At 39.5% G+C, this 23339-nt stretch overlaps 3 protein-coding genes and 3 long non-coding RNA genes across 7 annotated transcripts; 5 read left to right on the forward strand and 1 right to left on the reverse strand.

The window, feature by feature from the left end:
* Positions 1 to 2416: 2416 nt before the first annotated feature.
* On the forward strand, positions 2417 to 3868 carry LOC148909243 (uncharacterized). 2 transcript variants are annotated; one of them, XM_089033688.1, is made up of 3 exons: positions 2417 to 2642; positions 2729 to 2929; positions 3327 to 3868. In XM_089033688.1, exons 2-3 carry the CDS (start codon positions 2782 to 2784, stop codon positions 3491 to 3493), a joined length of 315 nt encoding a protein of 104 aa, XP_088889814.1. In that variant the 5' UTR covers positions 2417 to 2642; positions 2729 to 2781; the 3' UTR covers positions 3494 to 3868. The 2 variants fall into 2 exon arrangements, with proteins under 2 accessions (XP_088889814.1, XP_088889815.1); XM_089033689.1 differs by having other exon boundaries at positions 2417 to 2569.
* Positions 3869 to 4733: 865 nt separating this feature from the next.
* LOC148909244 (uncharacterized) lies at positions 4734 to 6676 on the forward strand. The gene is made up of 2 exons (XR_016120384.1): positions 4734 to 5717; positions 5907 to 6676. It is a non-coding gene; the product is annotated as an uncharacterized LOC148909244 (long non-coding RNA).
* Positions 5800 to 6539, reverse strand: LOC148909245 (uncharacterized). Its single transcript, XR_016120386.1, has 2 exons — positions 6379 to 6539; positions 5800 to 6105 (listed from the first exon to the last, which is right to left on the reverse strand). It is a non-coding gene; the product is annotated as an uncharacterized LOC148909245 (long non-coding RNA).
* A 4200-nt stretch (positions 6677 to 10876) lies between the features above and the next one.
* Positions 10877 to 11797, forward strand: LOC148909246 (uncharacterized). The gene is made up of 4 exons (XR_016120385.1): positions 10877 to 11001; positions 11118 to 11156; positions 11560 to 11661; positions 11735 to 11797. It is a non-coding gene; the product is annotated as an uncharacterized LOC148909246 (long non-coding RNA).
* Positions 11798 to 11904: 107 nt separating this feature from the next.
* On the forward strand, positions 11905 to 14068 carry LOC148909247 (uncharacterized). Its single transcript, XM_089034058.1, has 3 exons — positions 11905 to 11958; positions 12313 to 12369; positions 12587 to 14068. The coding sequence occupies exons 1-3, from the start codon at positions 11905 to 11907 to the stop codon at positions 14066 to 14068; spliced, it is 1593 nt and encodes a 530-aa protein (XP_088890184.1).
* Positions 14069 to 14842: 774 nt separating this feature from the next.
* On the forward strand, positions 14843 to 23104 carry LOC148909248 (uncharacterized). The gene is made up of 2 exons (XM_089034297.1): positions 14843 to 15163; positions 22562 to 23104. Exons 1-2 carry the CDS (start codon positions 14845 to 14847, stop codon positions 22567 to 22569), a joined length of 327 nt encoding a protein of 108 aa, XP_088890423.1. The 5' UTR covers positions 14843 to 14844; the 3' UTR covers positions 22570 to 23104.
* Positions 23105 to 23339: the final 235 nt, after the last annotated feature.

The following is a 23339-nucleotide window of genomic DNA, read 5'->3' on the forward strand; positions in this document are numbered from 1 at the left end:
TCAACCCCTAACCAAGCTCAAGCTTGGGTCTTTTCGTGAAGCCCAAAAGAAGACATCATTAAAAGCAGGAGGAAGAAACATCATCATCAGAGCTGACAGAAACCTCTTTGCACGCCTACTAATCATTGGTCAGAGCCGGAAGGTAGACCTCAGGGACCTTTTGACGTTTGAGCTTGGTCCTCTCCCCTGGTCACTGGCCTCGTTTGATGGGTCCATAGCCAAGACCAACAAAGCTGCTCTACCAAAACTACTTGAAAATGGAGTTGAGTGCCTAGACAGTCTTCCTGATCAGACAACGGCTTTCATCATAGACGCCATGGCACTACTTCAATCGTTGGTGAAAGTACCTGACAGATTTGAATCTCTTGCAGAAATGGTGATGAAACGAGTCATGGCAGTGGCTGGGCAAGCAACAAGAATAGATTTTGTAGCAGACCAGTATCCTGAAATCTCAATAAAAAACACTGAGAGAGACAGACGAAGCAGTAATGGCCAATTGGTGGTTGCAATCTCCAGCCCTCAGCAAATGTGCCCACGTCAATGGAAGAAGTTTATGGCAAATGGTTCAAACAAAACTGCTCTGTTGAACTTCCTCGTGGTCGAATGGACATCTAACCATATGTATGCCCTCATGATTGGAAACCGCACCCTTTTTGTTACACATGGACAAAAGTGCACCAAAATATGTACTCAAGACGGCAATATTATATCGGAGATCAGTGAAGATCTATGTAGTAATCAAGAGGAAGCGGATACAAGAATGTTGCTACATGCTTCTCATGCCTCACAACGTGACCATCAACGCATCGCAATCAAGTCTTCAGATACAGATGTCGAAGTACTGGCTTGTTATTACCAGATAACCATTCCATCTGAGTTGATCCTGGTAAGCGGAACCCAGACTAGAATTCGACTAATCTGTGTGCCTAAACTTCGTGATAAACTCGGATTAGACACATGCCGGGTGCTGCCAAGCCTTCATGCATTGACTGGCTGTGATGCAGTTAGCTCTTTTGCAACAAAAGGAAAAACGAAAGCTCTTACTATCGTTCAAGAAAATGAAATTTTGAGAAAAGCTGTTGAGACCTTGGGTGAACGAATTCCAATTGTAGATCTTGATCAGTTGGAAACCTTTGTTTGTACCCTCTACAACGATCCAAAGTGCAAGAGTGTCAACGAATTAAGATACAAGATGTTTTGCAAGGGCAAAAACTTACAGTCACACCAACTTCCACCATCAAGAGCAGCGTTAGTAAATCATCTCAAGCGTGCCAACTTCCAAGCTTACATTTGGAAGCATGCCTTAGATGCAAACATCATCCAAACACCTAATGGTCAAGGCTGGCAAGTGAAACACGACTGCCTGGAGATCGACTGGACAGACCAGCCCCCTGCTCCTGAAGCAGTGATGGCCCTGGTATGCTGTGGATGCAAAGGACAATGCAAAACACGACGTTGTTCTTGCGTTCGTAACGCCCTTTCGTGCACAGAAGCATGTGCATGTGAAAAATGCGAGAACAAAGTGGGAGAAGAAGACACCTATGAAGATGATGAAGATGAAAGTGACGACGAGTAATTGTTTGACTATTTTTTGTCATTGGAGATTATTTTTCTTTTTGAAGAAGTTGTAAAAACAAGTTTTGATCTCACAGTTTGGATTAGATGTTTTTGTAAAAAACATTAGGGGACGACCCCTCCCCCTTGCTTTCAAATGTACATATACACCACCTATGGTGTTGTTATGGCACCTTTTCTAGCTAGAAGTGGTCAATGTAGTGTAACTGTGTCATGTTTAGGGATTCAAAAAATTGTAAACATTTTGCAAAAACACTACAAACGTATACGTGCACGTTTGCACCAATTAAGGATCTCTTAAAAGATCAACCCTCAAAAGTAATTAAAGGTCAAGTTAACAAGACAAAACAAGTAAAATGAAGGCCAAATAATCATTTATCATAGTTTCATTATTCGAGCAAAACTACGTTTCACAATAATAAAACTGAAAGAATATTTTACGATAAAAACAGTGAAAATCGTGTATGTTTCTGTAACTTTTATTTTCTTCCTAGCAACGGTTGCCATGGAAACATCTAGATTCCCTACACATACATTTTTCGACACCATGTAATCAGAGGATCATTTCTGGAAAGTTTTATTGATTATGGAGCTATATTTTCAAAGATATATTTTTTCTCTGTGGAGAGGCTATTACTTCAAATTATATATATTCGCACCCCACCCCCCTCAGATTCGGTCGTATATCTCACTTAAGCACAGGTTACATAAAAAGTAACAAGTGATTCATGAAAATATAGATAATAAGCTTTCATTTGATACCAGTTTCACTATGTCTCCAGGGGGGTGCTACGAAAACTGATTTTTCAGGTCTCAGCTCATGGACTATAAAGAAACAAATGAAATCAAACTAAGATATTCGAATAATAAGAATAATAATTTGTTATAATCATTCTCTTTGTTTTCTTTCCTTCCAAGACAAATACTTGCTGTAAGCCACTTCAACTACAATATCATTAGAGAGACAAAAAAGAAGCCAGATGGATCAGACCAAGTGAGATTTATTTATCCGAAGTTTAAAAATGGGGAGGCTACTGTAAGAGATGTGAGAATAAAACCAGATTATGGTAAGAATTGCTATTTCGGCACATCTGATTTAACGAAAAGTCAAAAAATACTTGTATACATGTTATTGTTTATCTTTTATCAATAGGGTATGTGGAAGAGATATACATCACTTTTCTCGAAGCATTGCAGAAAGAAGACATGTTAAGAGAGGCACAGAAAGAATTAAAAGAAATGACCCCACCATCAATGAACACGATGCTGGTAAAAGAAAGTAAAACTGTGGCTTTGGAAAAAAAGGAAAAAAGAAAGAGTATGGTTGTAGACAATGTACCACCCACAACACCATGTGAGTAGGATGTTATTTCCCATTGATGTTTCTAAGTTTGAAGAGTGCCATCATCATACCTGTGAAATTTGCTTAGCTGAATAGCACTGAATAGTGCTAACCAAACAAAAGAAAACAAATGAATTTGTGCTAATTATTACTACTATTTAGATTTTGTACTATTTCACTGGTTATACTGACTGCACTCTGTTTCAGTGTTCAAATATCACCAAGTCCTTATTCAGTGCTTTCACTATAGATCTTTCTTCATAATTAGACTGTTGTGTCTAAGTCATGAAGGTTTATTTCTAATATGTTGAATAATCTAACAGTCATAACATAATAGAAGTATAATATAAACTAACAATTTTGTCATCAACTATTCACTTCATGCTAATTTGTGCATTACTTTTATCAGTATCACAGGTACTTGAACAAGAAGCCAAAGCTGCCGAAATGAAGAAAACAAAGAAGATTGGAGAAGGCAGGATAGAGAAATCAATCCCTCATTGCACTCATTGCAAGAATCCCATGAAAGGACACAAGAATGTGAAAGACTGCCCTAAAAACCAGAAAAGCAGTTAATACTCTCTTGCTTTTAGAGTGAAGTTACTAAACCCGTGAAATAGAAATTACTTGTTAAGGTGTAATAGTCAAATAGACACAAAAGAAAACAATGGCATTAGAGTCTCAGTGCTAAGGTGTATTAGTCTACTATCCATTTCACTGGTTTAGTGACTTCACTCTTATATTAATATGTAGAAATGTATCATTTTGTAATACTTTTTACAATTAATTATTTTATAATTTTTTATTATAGTTGTAAGTGCAATACAAAGTGACAAATACAAAACAACCCTCATAAAGGCAATTTGAGTCATTTCTATTAGACCCATGATACAAAGTTGTATAATTAGTGAGGAGAGTCGAAGTAAAATAAAAGAAAACAGTGAATATCTACTACTATGTAGTGCAATTTTTTTCATGCTTCAAGTAAAATCACTCTAATGCAATGTTCTGTTTATAATATAATATGTATCACTCGTTATCTTCGTATCCACAAAAATCGGTGCTAGGAAACTGTTTTCTTATTGAGTGGTATGCACAAGCAGGCAGTGGGATTCTCTTGGATCCTCCTCCTTGATAACCATGAACCAATTGGGTGAATTCCAAGGGTGGATCCAGGGTAGTTTACGTGATTTCCGTAAACTACTCAATTTTTTTCAAAGCTACACATTTCTTTCTAAATAATGACAAAATATGTGTATTACATTATTCTAGCAACTACTAGAAACGACTCACTTGGTTGTTTTTCAGTTAATTAATTAAAGAAAAGTCAAACAAAAATGAGTAATCTCGTCATTTCTGCCGATTTCTTACCGATTCCCGCAAAAAGTTTCGGGTTTCGGATATCTCCGTCGGTACGCATCGGAATGCTATCGGAAAACGATCGGAAAACAGCCTTTGTCAAATAGAACCTCAGGGAGTGAGCGTGCGTAGTTGTAGAGCTAGGCCGGTGTGATAATCGTAAACTACTCAAAGACTTCTCTGATTGGCTGGAAACACATTGATTGTTTTGGAAACCACTCAAACCCTTTTCTGATTGGCTATCTACTTTGCAAACTACCTCATAAACTACCAGCAAAACTATAAAAAGCTAGGCCTACCCCCGTTGGGTCTCTTTCGTTCTTATGATTAGAGTCATAGACTTGCTGTAGTTTGAACGAAGGATTTTGAAGTAAAGAATATTCTACAATGCGTGGCGACCCGATTTGCAGGAGGGAGGACTGTTCTCCTTTCGACATTGGCTTGTACCCCAAAAGAAATTGGCTCTTCATCACCACAAGATAAGCTGGGGTTCATTGAGAATGTGTGGAAACCAGGTGAGATTTTTGATTTCCCAGTGTCAATAGAAAATAGAAAGCCTCGTAAGTTTGTCTTTGAATGGCTTAGAAGATATCCCTGGCTTGCATACTCTAAATATCTCGATGGAGCATTTTGTTTTCCGTGTGTTTTGTTTGGAGTAGAATCTGGTAGAAATGCTCATAAATTAGACAAGTTGTTGAAGTCACCACTCACATGTTGGACTTCAGCGGCTTCGAGACTTACAAAACACGCCAGCGGTAAATGTGAGATGCACAATTTTGCTGTAATTGCCATGGATAACTTTTTGAAAACAATGAGGCAGCAAGCGGTCCCAGTAGATCAGCAGTTGAATAATATTATTCAACAGCAAATCGATAGAAATAGGACGGTCCTTAAGTCTTTGTTTGAAACGATAATTTTCTGTGGGCGAAACAACATAGCTCTCCGGGGTCAACGCGATGATGACCCAACAAATGCTAGTCTATCAGGAAATTTTCAGGTCCATTTCAACCCTCCGTAATCTTAAGAACTACTTAAGAAATACTATGGCCCAAGACAGAATGAATGAACTGGCACTGATGCATTCCCACAGAGACATGGACTTAGATCTTGAGGAAATAATAGATTTATTTGCTACTTTAAATCCTAGACGAATGAGAATGGAGAATATCTTACAGTAATATTTTATATAATATTTTTTTGACCACCAGTGCTCTTAGAGTACTTGTGAGTTATGTTCCATCTGGATTAATAATTATCTGATTTTTAATCCTTAAACTGATGGGGAACAGTACAGGAACAAGGTGGAATTTTTAAAAACTTATTCTTTTCTGAAATCTATAATATTATTCACTGGGTTTTAATTAAGCTTGAATGGTCTTTACATATTCTCAACTGAACTCAGCAATGAACTCATCTAGTGGAACACCTCAATCTAAATAAGGTAATGTATTCATTTTGTATAATTTGCTAGTACATGTATGATATTGTGACTGTATGTTCTCTATTTTTCATAAAGTATTCAATTTGCTGCCATGCCACTTTTCCTTTAATAGCATATATTTTGCATTGTACTTTTACATACTAATACTTTTGATGTCATTTTTTCACATGATGTCCTTTGATGTGCTAGATTCTTCAACTGAGATAAATCTGTACAAGGATCTTGACTGCAGACAGCATGGTATGCTAGATGTATCCTTTTAGGTAGTTTATAACTATTAGGGGTATGGTGGGTTGGGTATAAATTGATTGGTCTGTCAGAGTAAACTACTCATGTCCAAACCCTGGATCCACCCCTGAATTCCCTGTAAGCTGTTGCACAGAGAAGCCTAAAATATGAAATGATAATTTGTTAGTATATAAACTTATCAAACAAACAAGAATATATTCTTGAAATAAACAACTGTCAGTTACAATTGCTATTTACATCATTATCATGGAAATAAGTAATACTTTAAAACGGCATGGTATGACTTGTAAAGCACGTGAACAGTAAAAGATATAAGAAAATAAGGAAGAAAACATTAGTCATAGTTATCTTACTTGTTCTGGGCCCATGTAATTAAAACTAAGCTTAGAAGAAAAAAAAAGGATTTACTCACTCTTCTTCACTGCCAGTTTGTCTATACTTATATCCGTCGATAGTGCGGTACTTGGCACATGATGAACGTAGGGACCAGCGATTTAAACAAACAGGCTCAAACCCTGGATGTAAGGTCACACAAATGGGAGGTACTTCCAATACCGGGCTGAAATTAGCAGCCAACTCGGCAGCCAACTCAAAAATGTCATATAATGCATCCTATGCAACTCAAATAAGATTATTCATCTGTACTAAGTTAATTTATGGAGTTTCGTGCTTTAATTGAGCTAAATAAATGAAACATATATATTTTAGTAGTCATTGAGTATCAAATAAGTATCATGAACATTGACATGCTTGATGATGTAAACTTAACTTAACCTAAACAGTTATCTTTACCATCGTGCATTGTAAAATATGAACTTAATGTATACTGTGCTTCTTTGTGTCATTTACCATGCTTTCCAATGAAAACATATTCTTATATCGACATTTTTTTAAGGAATGCGTTCAGTATATGGGACAAAGTAGATAATGCTCTCACCAGTCAAGTGTCGTTTTGTATTATTTAAAGAATATCAGTTTATAAATCAAAGTCTATTTTTTATTGATTGAATGATACTATTTAAAAGATCTATAAGAAATAAAAGTGACTGTTTAAGTTTTTAAGTTAAAAATTAACGTTAACATGCACTTGATCTTTATCTTTTGCGTGAGGTAACGCCGTTATTGACTCTTATAGCGCATTTAGTTTCAATTCTCATTCAAGTTCTTTCTACCATCGCTTTTCTTTTGATAATGAAGTTTGCTAATAAGAAATATTTTAAGGTAAGTAAACTTATTCATTGGCTGATTTGTAAAATTTGTAGTTAAATGATAGCACATTTAAGATCATCACGTTGTTTCAGGCCAAGCGTCATTTGCAAAAGCACTCAATAGACTATCTGAGACTTGGAACCATCTTTGGTTGGTTTTTCAATGAAAATGAAAAGCCATCGATATCCAAAAAAGATGGCTTTATTGTAAGATCGACTCAAGAATATTTCAGAAGGACTGAATGTTCAGCACGGGAAGTGAAAGCCGTCTACAACGCTTGGACAAAGGACATCGGCGGTGCTAGAAGCTACGCACTTAATTTTCAGGAAAAAAACAGTGTTCGTAGCGTTCTCTCAAGAAAAGGCGAGGTAGGTTCATATATTTGTCCAAAATTTATAAGTTTTTTTTATTGATTTGAATGGATTTTAATTTTGTTTGTGAAAATGGTTTCCGGCCAAACATGCCAGAGTTAAACTATAATCATGCCAATCAAGATTTTTACCAGCTATCAAGCAGTTTGGTATGCCGAGATAACAGAGCCAAAACAAACCGTCTGAACTGTTTAAATGATTAAACTAAATTTTTATTGTTACTTTAAACAAAAGTTGATGAAACTTTTTGGGGACAAAGTATGTTATATTTATGAGGACAGCTATATTCCAGCTCGGAAACTCAGAGCGTGGGCAAAGCTTGTATGTGTACTTAATGGTAGTGGCTATTAACAAATGCAACAAAAGCTGCGTTAACATACCACAATAAGCTAAAGAAACAGTTTATCAGTGAGTACCCTCGACATATAAAGCTACACATGTGCTATACTATACTATTATACTATTCATCTAAGCTACAGCCTAGGGTTACAATTCCTCAACGTTGACAGTTCAGGGAGTAGTATATCCCTCGGCGTATCATGACCTTTGTTTAAATTACATTATCCGGTAATTCTTATCTTATCATTTTGGAAAGGTTTTATTTGTTTTCAATTATGTTGTCAATCATTGTAAAACAAAATATAAGATAAATGTTTTTTGTTGTATTAAATGAATAGAAAAGTACCTGGGAATGTGCGCATGAATTGATAGAAGATAATCTAATGAACTAATGAATGACGACTAATAAATGAATATTATATAAATCGGACTGGATGCATTCAATGGGTGGATCGACACGTAAATGGATGAATGGTCGCATTAATTGAGTCGAATAAAATTTTGACGGATTAAATAATAAATGAATACGCCTGCATTAATTTTGGGAAAGAAGAAAAAAGAAAATGAAGAAAATGCATGAATAATAATGATATTCATTGTTAATAAATCGTTTTTAATTAACAATAATAACTCAATAATTGGTCTGAAATAGGAAAGGAGAAAAAAATTTAGATTAATTACAGTTTTCTTTTACAATTTCTAAAATTTGATAACACCAGCGTTAAGATGTACTAAAATATTCCCATTCATTCCCATTCATTGATAAACTGTGTAAACATAACCATCCTCTATCCAAATTCTGAAAATTTTCGTTTATAATTCACAAATCCGAGTAAAAAAATATTTCTGGCAATTTTAATGTCTAAATGAATACACAATATGAACAATAATGATGTTTATCACCTACAAGATTATCATTCAAAGAGTACAAAATTTCTTTTCTAAAGAAATCTTTTTATAAAGTCCTGACTCCACCGGCAGTTATGAGCAGAAATCGGTGAATTTGATGAATTTATGTAAGTATGAATGAAGGAGTAAATAGAATAATACAAGAAGAACCGAACTAAGAAGTAAACGGAAAAATGAATTTGCAAATGTCTAACAAATATAAAGAAGGACAAAAGGGGAATAAAATCCTGCAAGACGGAAATTGCCCATTACCCCACCCTTATCATTTTTCTAATGGTCCATATCCCTTAATAAAAGAACAAATGGATGAATACATACAAAAGTTGCTAAAGAATGGTTTGACGGACGCAAACAGAGTGAAATAACAAACGGCCGATTGTCATAAATAAGTGCACAAATGAAAAAATAAATAATTGAGTGTGAGTTGAAAAAGATGAATGAATAAATGAATGGATGGATGGGTAAATGTTATGGATGAGTGCGTGAATAAAACGATTAGTGAGTGAATGACATGAATTGAATGAATGAATGATATAATGAAGATATGCATGAATGTATGAATTGTTTAATGGACGCATTAAAGGGGAATGTTGTGAATGAATGCGTGAATGAATGGATGGCTAAATGGATCACATGACTGAATTTTAGGGGTGCAATGTATGGTAAAATAAAGATATGAATGGATGACCTGCAGGAAGAATGGACGGAGATATAGGTGGATTTGATTTGTGAACAAATAACAAAAACGATAACAACTGACATATAATAAAATTGAGAACTGACATACGAAGGATCAACGGCCCTGGGGACGCCGGGGGTAATCGTGCGGGGATGCTCGTCGTATCTCTTAGGGGTAAAAATCGGCGATTTGGTCTCTTTTAGTGCCGTAAAGTTGATATATTAAGCAATTCAGCACTTTCTGGTATCTTTTAGGGTGTTGAAAAAGGAACTAGCTCATCGCAATCATCGCATGTATACAAATCCCTGAGTCATTAATTAATATTTAACAAAAGAATCTCTGGTGTATTTTTATAGAACAGTAGGAACTCGTGGATAAATTGAATCACCGTAAAAAGCTTTGTGAAACTGACGTTTCGGATGTTAGTCCTTCGTCGGAGTAAGTGGAAAGAAAATATGAGAAGGGATGAATAAATTATAAATACTAAGATGGAAAATAAAGTGACCAATGAGAAATAAGCATATGAAGAAATAAAAAGAAACAAAAGGACCGAAAAAAACAATAAATGAGAAATGGAAAGTGAAGCATGACTAACTAAAAGTGAAGTGTTGATTCATCCCATGGGGACTGACAGTGTCAAGTGAGTGAATAAGCCGCATTTCTAACGTTTTGCGGGAATTATTACCGCCGTGCAATAAACTTAAACCAAAGACAATGATGTTACATTATGTTAGATTATGTTAGATTTATTATGTTGTATTTTGATAGTATTGTTTTTGTTGTATCTCTTATTGGTTAAAAATTGCCAAGCCACGCCCTTTTGAAAAAAACGTCGAATATCTTTTAGGGTTATTTTGAAAAATTTCCGACGAGCATCCCCGTAAGTTTACCCCTGAGTCCCCCCCCTCCTCCTCCCGGGTCAACGGCACAACCAAATGACTGAAAGAATGAACCGATTGAAGGGTTGGAAGATCTGTCATCAGATCTGTCAACCGGGAGGACGGGGTTCGAATTCCAGCCGGACAATCACTCAGGGTCTTAAAATGATCAAGGTGAGAATGTTCTAGCTTTGTAATTAGTTCGGTATCTAACTGTGCATTGAGACGTTATTGAAATGGACTATATATAACACTGCATTACACTACAATAATAATTTAGCCTTTTAAACAACTATTTCGTCATTGATGATGTTTAAAGATTAAAGGATGATATCCTTTACTCTAATTAAAGGTTTTTTGAGTCTGACTTATAATAAAATTTTTCAAAACGTTTTCAAAAGTGATGAAGGTACTAGCCAGAACGTTTTGAAATATTCTATTGTATGTCCTAGTAAAAAATCTATCATATTTTATATAGTATTATATTATTTGGATTATATCTGGCACATGTTAGAGACAAATGAACTTAAATTTTTCAATTCAATCGGTAGAGTTTTGATGGCATTTATACTGAAAACAAGTACGAATGTCTGTCCAAAGGCCAAAAAGTTGAAAAAGAATCATTTGAAGCTGTCCAAGAGAAAAGCAACGTAAGTATGCTTAAGTTTCATATTACTTTTTAATTTGTTTCTTACAATAACCTTTCCTTTTTCATTTAACATAGCGCACATATTATGCTTATGTTCACTGCTGTTTTCCAATGTAGGTTTTTGAAAACAAACGAAATCTGAGGAGAAAACGAGAAGTAAGTCTACTTTTTTACATTACCAAGATATTTACCAAAATATGTGAAACAACTTACTAGAATGGAGTCTTACGGAATACTTTTCTAGTGACGGTATTTCGATAATAGAGTGCTCACATTATATCCGTGAAGCAAATACTAATTTTTAGCGCTAAATAGTGATAATTAAACAATAGCAAACAAAGGATTCTGTATGAAATAATACTAATTAGTACTATTTAATGTTCACGGTTTTAGTGCGTGCACTCTAAACAAAAGACGTCGATAACCCAGAGCAAATGACTTATTTGGTAAAGGTTTACACGATGGAAATTTATATGAAATGTCTAGAATAACTAAAACTCAAAGTTAACTTCAAGAACTCAATATCGTTTAAAATTTCGTTTTCGTTTTAAATTTTTAGAAATCAGTTAAACTGAAAGATTTTTTGGTCACTCCACTCTTGTTTCCTAAAAGAAAACCCAAATCAAGCGTCGTACAGAGTTTAGCAGATACGGTTTCCAAGGTAGGATACTTAATTACCAAAAATCGTACGTCCTGCTCTAAATAATCAAGACTAAAGATTTTGTTCAAAATAGGAGAAGAAGAATATTGTGGCAGAACAAAAAAAGACACAAGAAGACACCACAGCTCCATTAGCAGAAGTAACTTGCATCAACCTTACTGTGCATCTCGTTTGAAATAGCCAGAGCCGCTGCATAAACAAACAAATATATTGTTTTTCTTTGCCCATTGCAGCCAACAAATGATGTTGAAATGGACAGTTGTGGTGAAAAATCTCAAACCAACGATAGTGCTTGAGGTAGGAAAAAAATCATTAATTACAAAGGTATGCCTGCCGTCTATAATAATGAACTGACATATTTGCTGAACGACAGAATGATGGCGTCGATTGAGTGGTGAGCGAGTGTACAGCGGTAGCATATGTTATGATCACTTATTATTCTGAACTAGTGACTGTTATACGGACGATGCACTGACCCATCTTACCATTTTTTTTGGTGACAGACAGTTAACCATAGTGGTTAACTAGTGGTTAACAGAATGCTTGTTTTTGTCATGTTTCTGACCTAAACGTTTTTTATTATAACGGAAAACCCCTTTTCTCTTTGTGCAAGTTTTTCACTAATATAAAATTCCCCTTTACGTATTTTAGCCAAATAATGATGACGCAAATGGGCTTGATGTTCCATGTGAAGAAGTCACACTAAAGGTATGTCATATTACTTGTTCTAATAGATGTAAATGACAGTTAATATACTCCAAAGCATTTGATTGCTTACGCGTGCACAATATTTCGAATATTTGTGAAATATTTGTTGTTAAAAGGCAAAAGTGCAAAAACACAACACATTAGCGGTAGTTAATTTTTAAAGGTACCCTTTCCTTAGACCACGTTTCTGATAATAACTTTTTATTTTCTTATGAAGGACGACATCACAGTAGAGACTGTTTCAAGACTTACTCGTTCTATTGCTACAACAGACAGGGTGTTTTTCACTGCATCGGTACCCAATAACTCCACATCCGTTATGGAATCATTTGATTGGGATAAGATCAAACCATCTCGTTCTCGCCGAACGCATCTGGCTAAAGGATGGACTGATGTCGTTTACAAATATCTGAACAAACTCAACCCGTACTGCCCTTTTGTATTTAAAGGGCACAAAGCTAAGCGATTTTCTAGTCGACAGAGCACTGCCAGTTATTCATTTATTGCAAGTGGCCGCTGTGCTTTCAAAACCTGCCCTCTCCAATTTAAAGTTTTCATGTTATGCAGTGAAGAGAGGCAACGTATTTTGCATATTGCTTTTAACGGCGATGTGAAGCACGACCTGAGCATTAGAAAGGCTCGTCCCATCACCGGCGAAACAAGGCAAGAAATGGTTCAACATTTTAAAAAAACATCTGAAAAACCCTCCACTGCTCACAATGAAAAAGTAGACAACATTGAGAGTTCGTCATTTAGTGCTGGTAATTGGTCAGGTGCAGGTACAAGTGTCAATGTTGTTCAGCAAATTGCTAGTGAAGCTAGGCGTTCGTTGAGACTGAACGACAATGCCATTGTGTCATTGGACTCAATGCGCAAAGCATTCATGAACGAAGAAGGATTTTCTTCGCTTAAAATAAAGGGATATGTGCAATATATAGCTGCCTCTCCACTTGTCGTTCATCTTTGGACCGAAGGACAGATTCGCCTTTGGCACGACACCTGCCGCAACATGGTGGCATTTCTTGACGCTACAGGTACCATCATATCCAATTGGGATGACAATCGAGTTTTGTACTACACGTTGGTCGTTCCCAGCCCTGTTGCCGGAAAACCACCTTTACCAGTTGCAGAATTGATAACGAGCCGTCACAACGTGCCCACTATTCAACACTTCTTGCAATCCTTTAGGTACGCTGAGGGGCTTTTGTTTGGTCACAACAATGTTCGAACGCCAATGCAAATAGTCAGTGATCAGGGAAAAGCCATACTACTAGCATGCCTCCAGGAATTTAATAAAGAAACTGTGCTATCGTACCTCGAGCGAGCTTGGCGAATAGTTCACGGCAAAGGAAGTGAGAAGGATTTTACCTTAATGACACCTCATATCTGTTGTAGCCATTTGATGCACAACGCAAGTACCATCTGCAAAAAAATATGTAAAACTAACAGCAAACGTTGGTATTCTTTCTTGCTGTACTCAATATCTCTTCTTGTTAATGCCTGTACATTTGACGAGTTCCAACAAATTCTTGAAGACATATCCCTTCTCTTTCTGACCTCCCACAACTGTCCCCAAGTTCAAAAAGCATATACACGAATTCAACAAAAAATTGAGAAATTAAACAAAGAGGAACCTCAGATAGAACACAAATGCACAGACGACTGTGCTAACATGGACGAGTCTTTTACAAAACCATGATGCTAAAGGTCCATTTGCAAAGAAGCTGTTTGAGATAACTCACAGCATGGAAGAACGTTCCAGTACGCTTGTCATGGGAAAAGACGAAAACCGATGCTATTCACCAGAGTTCATGGAATACTTAAAGCGTCTTCTCCCAATTGCACCTTTGTGGAGTAATTTTTTCCTCTGTAAAATTTCAAAATCAAGATTCCAATCTAAAAAAAATTCAAAAGAAGTAACAACCCAAGGTACGATCGAGAACTACATGAAGTTAATGAAAACAGACGACTTCAATGGAAAACACCATCTCCGCGTCGATGAATTTGTGTCTCTTCAAAAAACGTTTATTCAAGCTAGGTGCCGTTTATATGGCGACACAATACAAAAACGGGCTGTCATGCAATTGAAGCGAAAAAGAAAAGAAATGTGCTGTGATGATCTCGATCTCTATTCTGGATCAACCGAGCAATGGAACAAAAAGGTCAAACGATCGTCATCTCCAGATAAGCGCCGTGGACAGTTCCAGCAGCCACCTTCCAACGCAATGCCAAAAAAGTAGTATAGGGAATGGGGGTTCCAGCGCAATCTCAACACGGGCAAGACCCGTGTCAAAAATCCACCTACGGAAACAACCCATTCCAAGTGTGGTTGGGGGCAACAGCGCACTTAAATATGTTAGTCTATATATGGAGTGCGAAGATTGTAAAGAGTTTGTTTATGATTTCTGTGTAAAGTGCTTGAAACCCAAGTTTGTACCTACTAAACCAAATAAGTATATTTGTTGTGGTAAGAAAATGCAAATAGAAGACGACACGTCAGCACAGTGTTACGAGTGCGGTAAAAATATTCGTAATGCCGTGCCTTGTGCTACCAGGGAACAATATTATTCCAACGGAGGTCGTAAGAAGACGCCATACAAAAGAATAAAATACTTTAGGGACTGGATGAGTCATATCCAAGGTTATCGACCGGTATATTTAGACAACGAAGTAAAGAAGAAAATCATAGACCATTTAGAAGAGCCAACCCCACAAAGTCTACGGAAGACATTGAAAAAATTAAAACTAGGGAAATATTACAAAGCTATTCCCTATCTTTTGTCTGAAATTACCGGTAAGTCTATTCCCGAGGTTTCTGATATGACAAAAGCCGAGTGGATGTTTTGTCGGCTGGATAAGGATATTCCTTATTACCCTGACGTAATTTACGAAATATTTTACAAGATAGACCCCAACCACCCCCTGTTAGGATGGATTCCAAGAAGATAGTGAACGATTACGTCATATGTTTTCAGCCAATCAAAACCTTCACAATTTTCTTTCACATTTGTGAAAACGTTTCACATTTGTGAAATAGATTTGTGAAATTAATTTGCATATGAACCAGACAGCCGGCGTTCAATATGCAAATAGAATCCTGTCTTGCTTTTTTCAAAGCAGATGTTTACTGAGCAAGCTTTCTTTGAAGCTCTTCTTTTGCCTCCTGGTAGATCTTTTTGCGAGATTCCTCGGAAAGATCTCTTACGACTGTTTTTTTATTCCTTATGCCCGTCTTTAATTTCTCGTACTTTTCCTCTTCGGCTAAGATAAGCGAGAATTCTACGTCGTCTATCTTTCTGTCACGCAAAGCCTTTGAGACAAGGTCAGTGATCGTATTTACTTTAGCCCTTGACAGAGCTATTGTCGTGTCGTGTTTTGATATTTTGCTTGACAACTGTTTCATAATGCCCGTAGCAACAGCCGAAATAATACCACAGGCTGCCCCAACGCTGGCCAAAAGAACGCCAACGACTATTCCGGGTCCAGTAAGCGAAGTAGCAACGCCGGAGCCCGTTAACACAACAGATATGGACCCTGAAGTTATCGAAATCTTATGTAGCGTACTCCGGGCTCTGACGTACTTTTTTCTAACTTTTTCATAGTGTTTTGTCTGCCCTTCCAAGTAAGCCAGGATTAAGTTCGCTTTATTCAGACGAAAGTTTTCAGCGTTTAATTCGTTAGGTTCCTTAGGAAGTTCAGGATAAAGTGGAGGCGCTGATGGTATAACATCCATTATATATACTAATGTACGACGCTTTTGGGAATGATATTGAGGAGCAGCCACATCACGACAACCGGGATTACTGGAACTGGAGGGCCTTTAGGAAGATGTTTCCGCATGCAGACCCTAGTAAGTTTGAAAGGAGACCCGATGGGATTTACTATAACGGCTCCAGGATGTACAGCAACGAGGATTTGAAGCCTACGCTGGTTAATCAAATAGACGATCAACTGAAGCATTCGCCAATGCATAAGCCAACGCCAGCGCCAACGCATGTTGAACCCAGTTGGTCAAAGGAATTATTGCTTGGTACCAGTACTTATCCGATACCCGCAGTTTCATTTGATAAACACCCAAGCTTGGACCTAACGCTGAACATGCGGATTTCTAACAAGCATTCCTTTCCGTTAAAGGTGCGGGATATCTTCAAAGACGTACCCATTAATCATACCACCGCTAAGGAATCTCATGAATGGTTAAGTGGTCCTAACATGCGTTATTGGCCGCAGCAACTAAACTTTGCAGTTTGGTGTGCCACTAGCGGCTGTGGTGTAAGCGCAAGCTTGATGAAGAATTCAATATTTATGTTTCATTTTCACTTCACGGTTAGAAGAATACTGCATGAAATGGGTGTTATTGCGCTGCCGGGAGATGCCACGTTTTATCCAAGAGATAATAAATACAGCGTGCCGGCTTATGACAGACTTTGTAAGGAGTTTGACGTTGTAGGGAAGGATTTCCGATGCACTGCCGGCGCTAACAATGGTCTGGGGCATATTTGGGCTTATTGGGGGATTGGTGGACACGAGCTAAGTGATAAGGAAGTTCATGCGTTGAATCTACGATGGAACACTGGGTATCACAAAGAAACTCACGACAGTAGCACCTTCTTTGAACCAAACGCTAAGACCACTAAGGAAGTTAGAGACGGACCTTTGTTCAAAGACGAGGGCGGTAAGTATGCAGGGGCTAATCCACTGATTATCAAAATTACCAACGACGAGCAAACAAAGCAATATCTTAATTTCATACCCCCAGAAGGTAAAGGACTAACCAAAGCCGGCCTTGCCCGTTTAAACCGCAGCATAGAAGCTTACGTGTATTCTATCCTTGGAACTCAGGTAAACACCCGATCCAGCATAATCGGAAATACTGGCGCCGCAGAAGAAACGCGAGCCGAAGCCTTGATCTTATTTGAAAGTTCAATCTTGGAGGGCGACATTAGCAAGGGCGTACAGCGTTACCAACTAGCCATACAAAATTCTAAGGCGAGGTTGGACTATGCAGTAGCCCCGGGTTGTTGGTTAATGCCTAGTAATTTATCTATAAATACTGGTTCTGTAGTAGGATACAACAACAAACTGCAGCGAGCTACTAAGGATATGAAGTTTGGGGTGAACGACGTGAACTCTGACACTCTTAGGAACATTCCTCACTTCGTAGAGAAGCCAAAAAAGTCACACGAAACGAAGCTACCCACAGTTAAGAAACCATCAAAGAAGGTCCTACCTGCGATACCTGAGGAATATGACCATAACTTATTAAAAGCCGGTCTAGCAGCTGCAAGCATTGGTCTGAGCTATTATATATGGCGATGAACAACCCCTACGTAACTGGAGTAGATTGCGTTTATACGACTTACACAGGCGAGAAAAAATACACCCAAGCATCTTGGGTTGATGTCACGGGCATGTCCGTGGATCTGAACTACTCAGGAAAGAAGCTGATAATATGCAGTATTTGCATTGGTACGGCGAGTGATGCAAACGTAGGATTTCGTTTCTGCGACGACAATGGAGTATTACAGCCCATGCGCGCGAAGACAAACAACAGAGAGCCTACACATTTCTCGGTAGAGCCGCCCGACACCAGCACCGAAAATCTCTCGGTTTGGACTTTTCACATGGTTGCTGATTGCCATGGGAAGGTAAAGTTGCAAATACGCGTAGATGACACGGCGTCGGCGTGCATAAATAGCATAGAAGATCAAAGAGATCGACCTTATAATCACGCGACCATCAGCACTCTTACAGTGTTAAGCCTGTGAGAATCTGTGATTCTTAAATTATATGAATCCGCATTTAAGTGAAACGCATTACGTTCACTACTTAGACGTAAAGGAGTACGCAAGGCATGAGTGGTTTGATATGGGAATGTGGGTTGAAGTTGGAGGTCCTGCGTTAGTCATTTGCACCATTAGCATTAACACGGGAGTGAGCGCGAATGTGGGGTTTAGGCTTGTCGATGAGAATGACGAGCCTTTGCCCCCCTATCGAACTTCCCCGAACAGCAGAAGAGCGGCCCACTTTTCGATGGAGCCAAACAAATTTAGCGGAGAAGATCTGACGCCGGTCACGTTTCATATGGTAATTAATTGTAAATATGCTAAGTTACAAATATTTCCTGATGACGGTAGCAACGATGGGTCGACGCCGGGCAGCGCAAGGATAAACAGCATTGGCGTGGGTAGCAATATTATCGATGCGGTTTGGAGTCATAAACCCATTTCCACTATGAGCGTGCTGCCGCTAGCCCCAAATTATCAGGGCGGCGCAAATACTATCTTTCATCATCCTCAATCAAGGACGCGGAAAGAGCGCAGCAATTCTAAGGACAGGAAATCCAAGGTCCCTTCATCGACCTAGCTTCTTCAGGAGTACCACCCCAATAGCGACGACCAAGATCCAAATGTTATTCCCCACGAACTTTAGCAGTTCTCCGCCGGCCCTAAGTGCCAAGGAAACAACCGAACCCAGCAGCCCAGGAAGACCGGCTGCCATCTTTTTTCCTAAGTCCGTTAGTCCATTGCCTAATTTCTTTACGCCCGCGCCTGTAGCCTTAAGCGCGGATAGGATAACTCCTACTACGGTGCTAATAGCGACCGCAAACGCCAGCGGAACGCCATACTTCAAAAGGGCTCTTTTTACCTTTTCCTTGGTGGTAAGCCCCAGCTCCTTTTCCAGGTTTTCCTTTTGCGCCCGCAATTCCGCAAGGTGTACCTGAAGGGTTTCTGATTCCCTTTGAGCTGCTTCCCTTTCTTCCTCGGTACGAGTTTGGTCCTCGATTACTTCTTGCTGCCGCTCTATTTGCCTCTCCAGGTCTTCGATGACCTGATCTCTTTGCCGGATTTGCTCCTCTTTAGTGTTAATTTCGGCAACCAACTGCCGCCGTTCCTCCAAAGAGCCGGATATGGTGATATGCAAGTTTTTAGCTTCCTCTTTTGTCAGGTCTAACTCCTGTAAGGTGAGGTCGAAGGATCTTTGGGCTTGGTCTCTTTCGCGTAGGGCATTTTCTTTTTGTCCTCTCATTTCTATCATTCTTTGGTTTTTATCGTTAAGTTCTCTCTTTTGAGCATCAAGGAGTAGTTGGTTTTGTTTCATGTATTCTGCTTCCCTTTCTTCCAACGTTTCTTGCAGCTCCTCGGCGCGCCTTTCTAGCGCGACCCTTTCATTTAGGGTTTCCAACCTTTCTAAGTCGCTCCTAGTAGCCTCTTGGAAGCCCCTTAATCTTGCCACGTTAACCTTGACCGAGCCATTTTCGTCAAAGAGGACTTGTGGTTTGGTCCAACGGTTTTTGTCGGGATATCTCATGTCTCGAACGCTTATGAGGACTTTGTTTCCGCGTTCTGTGAGCCTTACGTCGTCGGCCTCGAAGTGGGAATAGCGCTGCGTTAGCTCTTGCGTTGCCCACTCTACGGTTTCCCGCGCGGTTGCTCCCTGCTCACCCATGTTTCGAAGTTCTATGTACTCGGGGGCGGACTTACCCGGGTTCTTTTCGTGCCACATGCGATTCAAGGCGGCCTTGAAGCTTTTCCACCTACTGCCGTACGTGTTTTCTAGGGCCATGTCGTAGATTAGGGGGTCGGTTTCCGCGCCTTTAGTCCATGCGTCGTATTCTTCGTCGTTAATGTCGACTTGACCTTCTTCGGTAAGGGGATCAAAATCACCTTCTACTTCCATTATATATGATAAGCTCAAAGTTAAACCCCAACGTATTACCTAAGCAGGTTGGCGGACTGAAAGCAGAACGCACCTTTCACCGGGTTACATTCACGCCTTCTAGCGCTAAGCCAGGTGAGACGCTGTATGTAGGCGTACCCCGCCTAACGGATAACCTAGTATTGGTTCCTGGTACCCTGGCGCTAAGGTTTAACCTAGCAATACAGCCAGATACCGCAGACGCGCGTTACGTCGTCAATAATGCAGGTAGAAACCTTGTTTCCAAAATACGCGTAAAGTTCGCCGGGGAATCCTTGCTGGACTTAAACAGGTATGATTTGTATACCACGTACAAAGACTTATGGTTGACTGCATTTGACCGCGCGCAAAGGATAGAGCAGGGAATAGCAAGCGCAGCCATACGCAAAGTAAGAAGCGCAACCTCTGGCGCCTCAGGAGAAGACGAAATAAAGACTGCTTATGGTACTAAATATGTCGTTCCATTAGATTTCGAAATTATCACGAACCACGGTGCATACTACCCAAGGCAGCTAAGCGAACTGCAGTTCGAAGTGACCCTAGCAGATACTACGAACGTCCTGCAAGGAAAAGATGTAAGTTCATCAGCTGTGGATCCTTATTTCATCAAGAACTTGGAGCTGCAGTACGAGACGGTACACAGCGAAGAGCTGGCTCGTAGCGCTGGCATGGAATACAGCGCTGGGAAGGCTTTCCTTTACGATCACGTCGTGATGTACAAGACCTTTAGCTTCACGAACAACGTCGAAGAGGTCATCAACCAAAGCATTAACCTACCCAGACGCAGCCTTACAGGGATAATGTTGCTGTTCGCAAAGACATACACGGCAGGATTGCGTGACTCTGAGGCATTCTTTAATCCTAACATCACTAACGTAGGCGTTAGCATTAACGGAGTACCTAATAAGGTTTACTCACAAGGGATAAAGCCTGAGGACATGTACCGGGAAGTCGCGCGTAAGTTTGGCGATCAAATTAGTCCAAAGGAATTCTTTAAGGATAAGTACGCGCTGTGGATCGACATGCGCACGACAAACGACGAAGACCTACATGGTCAGGGATTGCGGCTGGTAAATACCCAGGACGGTATTACGTTGGAGATCAAGCGCACCAAACATGCCAGCGACACTACTAAGATCAACGCGTATATCTTCGTAGTCTCAGACGCGCAACTGAGCGTAGAAATGAATCAGCTAAAGAGCGTTGCGTATTGATGCGCTGCGCTCCCTCATCCAAAAAAAAAGAATGAAATATCCCTTACGTATATAATGCTTCGCGTATTTGAAAACAATGAAACTAAACTGCAATGCATAGTGCAAGGCGATAAACTTTATTTCAAAGCAAAGGAAGTGGCGGCTGCGTTGGGTTACGAGCGTCCAAAAGATGCAATTAAGGCGCATGTTTGCGATAAATACAAGGTAAAGCTTAGCGAACTTAGAGTGGAGGTGAATCGCCTCCCCTCTCATTCACAGCCTAATTCCCTGTACGTAACTGAATCTGGGTTGTATCAGTTGATATTTAGCTCTAAGATGCCAACGGCAGAGACATTCCAGGATTGGGTCTTAGAGGAAGTTCTCCCTACCCTCAGGAAAACAGGTAAATATGCAATGGACAAACGCTTTGACAGTCCTAACAAGTTGGTATTCAAAATAGAAAATGAATTTGACCTGCATAAGAAGGTCGTAAACTACATACGTCGATTCCACCCTATCCTACTGCTCGCACCAGGTCTTGGAGAACTACAGGACTCAGCTAGCAAAAGGATAGTATGTTGGCAGAAAGGGTATCAGGCGGGGCAACCCGACATCTTAGTCCTTAATGCACATAAAAAACATAATGGGTTATGCCTGGAGTTGAAGACGCCTAAGGGTAACGGCGTATTATCCTCAAAACAAGAGGCGTTACTCACACAATACGAGGCAAATGGTTACCTAACCATGGTGTGCAACGATTACGACCTTATATGTAGGGAGATCGACCATTACGCGGAAGGCATTCGTGTACCTTGTCCTTGGTGTGTTAAGGCTTTTAAGACGCAGGAGGCGTTAAGGACTCACCAAAGAATATTTCATAGATATAATGATAGTTGAACAGACACACTGGCGTAATCTGACCGTTGGTCAAACTTACAAAATAAAAAATTATGTCATGTTTGAAGATATCAACCGATTGAGGTTAATCTTGATGCATGACAATGAAGAGTGCACTTTATGGGCACCTGACTGCGTGCGGTATGTCCTTCAAGGTGAGGAATACACACACGTAAGAAGTTATGGTAAAGTGAATGGTCGATGGAAGTTTGACATCGAACGCCGCACCGACGCTAATCCATTATGTGATTAGTCATCCTCATGGGCGGTTAAGTATTGGTCTGCTATGTCGGACCTCATTTTTTCTGTCATGTAATTAGTATGGTAAATTAAGGCTCCTCCTGCGAACGCTGCGATGTAAGGTAACATCATATATTATTCATTTTTCCATGCTTTTCTTACAGCAAGGTAATGGTCTAAGGGCTTGGGTCCGTCGTACAGGCAACACCAAATATGTTGACCGCTACGTATACAGCCACATCGGTTGCAAATGCCGTCCCAGTGTTCCCTGTATTCCCATCTCACGCCCTCAACGTCGTCAAAGCATACGAAGGTCTGGTCTATTTCCTTCTTACGTCGCGTGAGCACCCGGGAGGTTTCGTGGGGACAACAACGTTCGGCTAAGTCTCCGTGGGTTTCACAGACGACATCTTCGAGGTGGTAACGACGACAGCGGTATTTATGCCAGTTCTCCTCGAAGTGAGGTTCATCGCAACGGAGACAACGGTCTTTGAGGCAGACTCTGTTCTCGCGGTGATATCGTAGGGCCTGTACAGTGGACAGTTCCTTACCGCAGTCACCGCAAAGGGTACTTACGGTCTTCTGACAGACTTTCTTGGAAAGATGGTATTGCAGTCGCTGCTTACTGCTGAAAGATTTATTACATCGCATGCACTCCATTATATACACCTTATTTTTTATTGTTATTTTGTTAAATGCTGCAAAGAGGTCTCAAGTAAGGATCTATCTTTTATTGTTATTTTGTTAAATGCTGCAAAGAGGTCTCAAGTAAGGATCTATCTTTTATTGTTATTTTGTTAAATGCTGCAAAGAGGTCTCAAGTAAGGATCTATCTTTTATTGTTATTTTGTTAAGCCCCCATTAAAAGATGAGGTATCATTCTTTCTCATTGTTGAAACCAGCAAAAAGATAATCATGTTAACCATTCTTCGATCGTGATGA

This window comes from Actinia tenebrosa, unplaced genomic scaffold (genome assembly GCF_029948245.1).
Source record: "Actinia tenebrosa isolate PJP-AT-01 unplaced genomic scaffold, QUT_ActTen_1.0 PGA_scaffold2__45_contigs__length_23673736, whole genome shotgun sequence".
Classification (NCBI taxonomy): domain Eukaryota; kingdom Metazoa; phylum Cnidaria; class Anthozoa; order Actiniaria; family Actiniidae; genus Actinia; species Actinia tenebrosa.

Bases quoted from the DNA above. Each gene is read 5' to 3' on its own strand.
- LOC148909243 (XM_089033688.1), top strand. From the start codon at position 2,782: ATGTTAAGAGAGGCACAGAAAGAATTAAAAGAAATGACCCCACCATCA. The intron at 2,930-3,326 runs GTGAGTAGGATG...TACTTTTATCAG, and splicing joins TGTACCACCCACAACACCAT to TATCACAGGTACTTGAACAA.
- LOC148909247 (XM_089034058.1), top strand. From the start codon at position 11,905: ATGTTGAAATGGACAGTTGTGGTGAAAAATCTCAAACCAACGATAGTG. The intron at 11,959-12,312 runs GTAGGAAAAAAA...TACGTATTTTAG, and splicing joins AACCAACGATAGTGCTTGAG to CCAAATAATGATGACGCAAA. The intron at 12,370-12,586 runs GTATGTCATATT...TTTCTTATGAAG, and splicing joins GTGAAGAAGTCACACTAAAG to GACGACATCACAGTAGAGAC.
- LOC148909248 (XM_089034297.1), top strand. From the start codon at position 14,845: ATGCAAATAGAAGACGACACGTCAGCACAGTGTTACGAGTGCGGTAAA.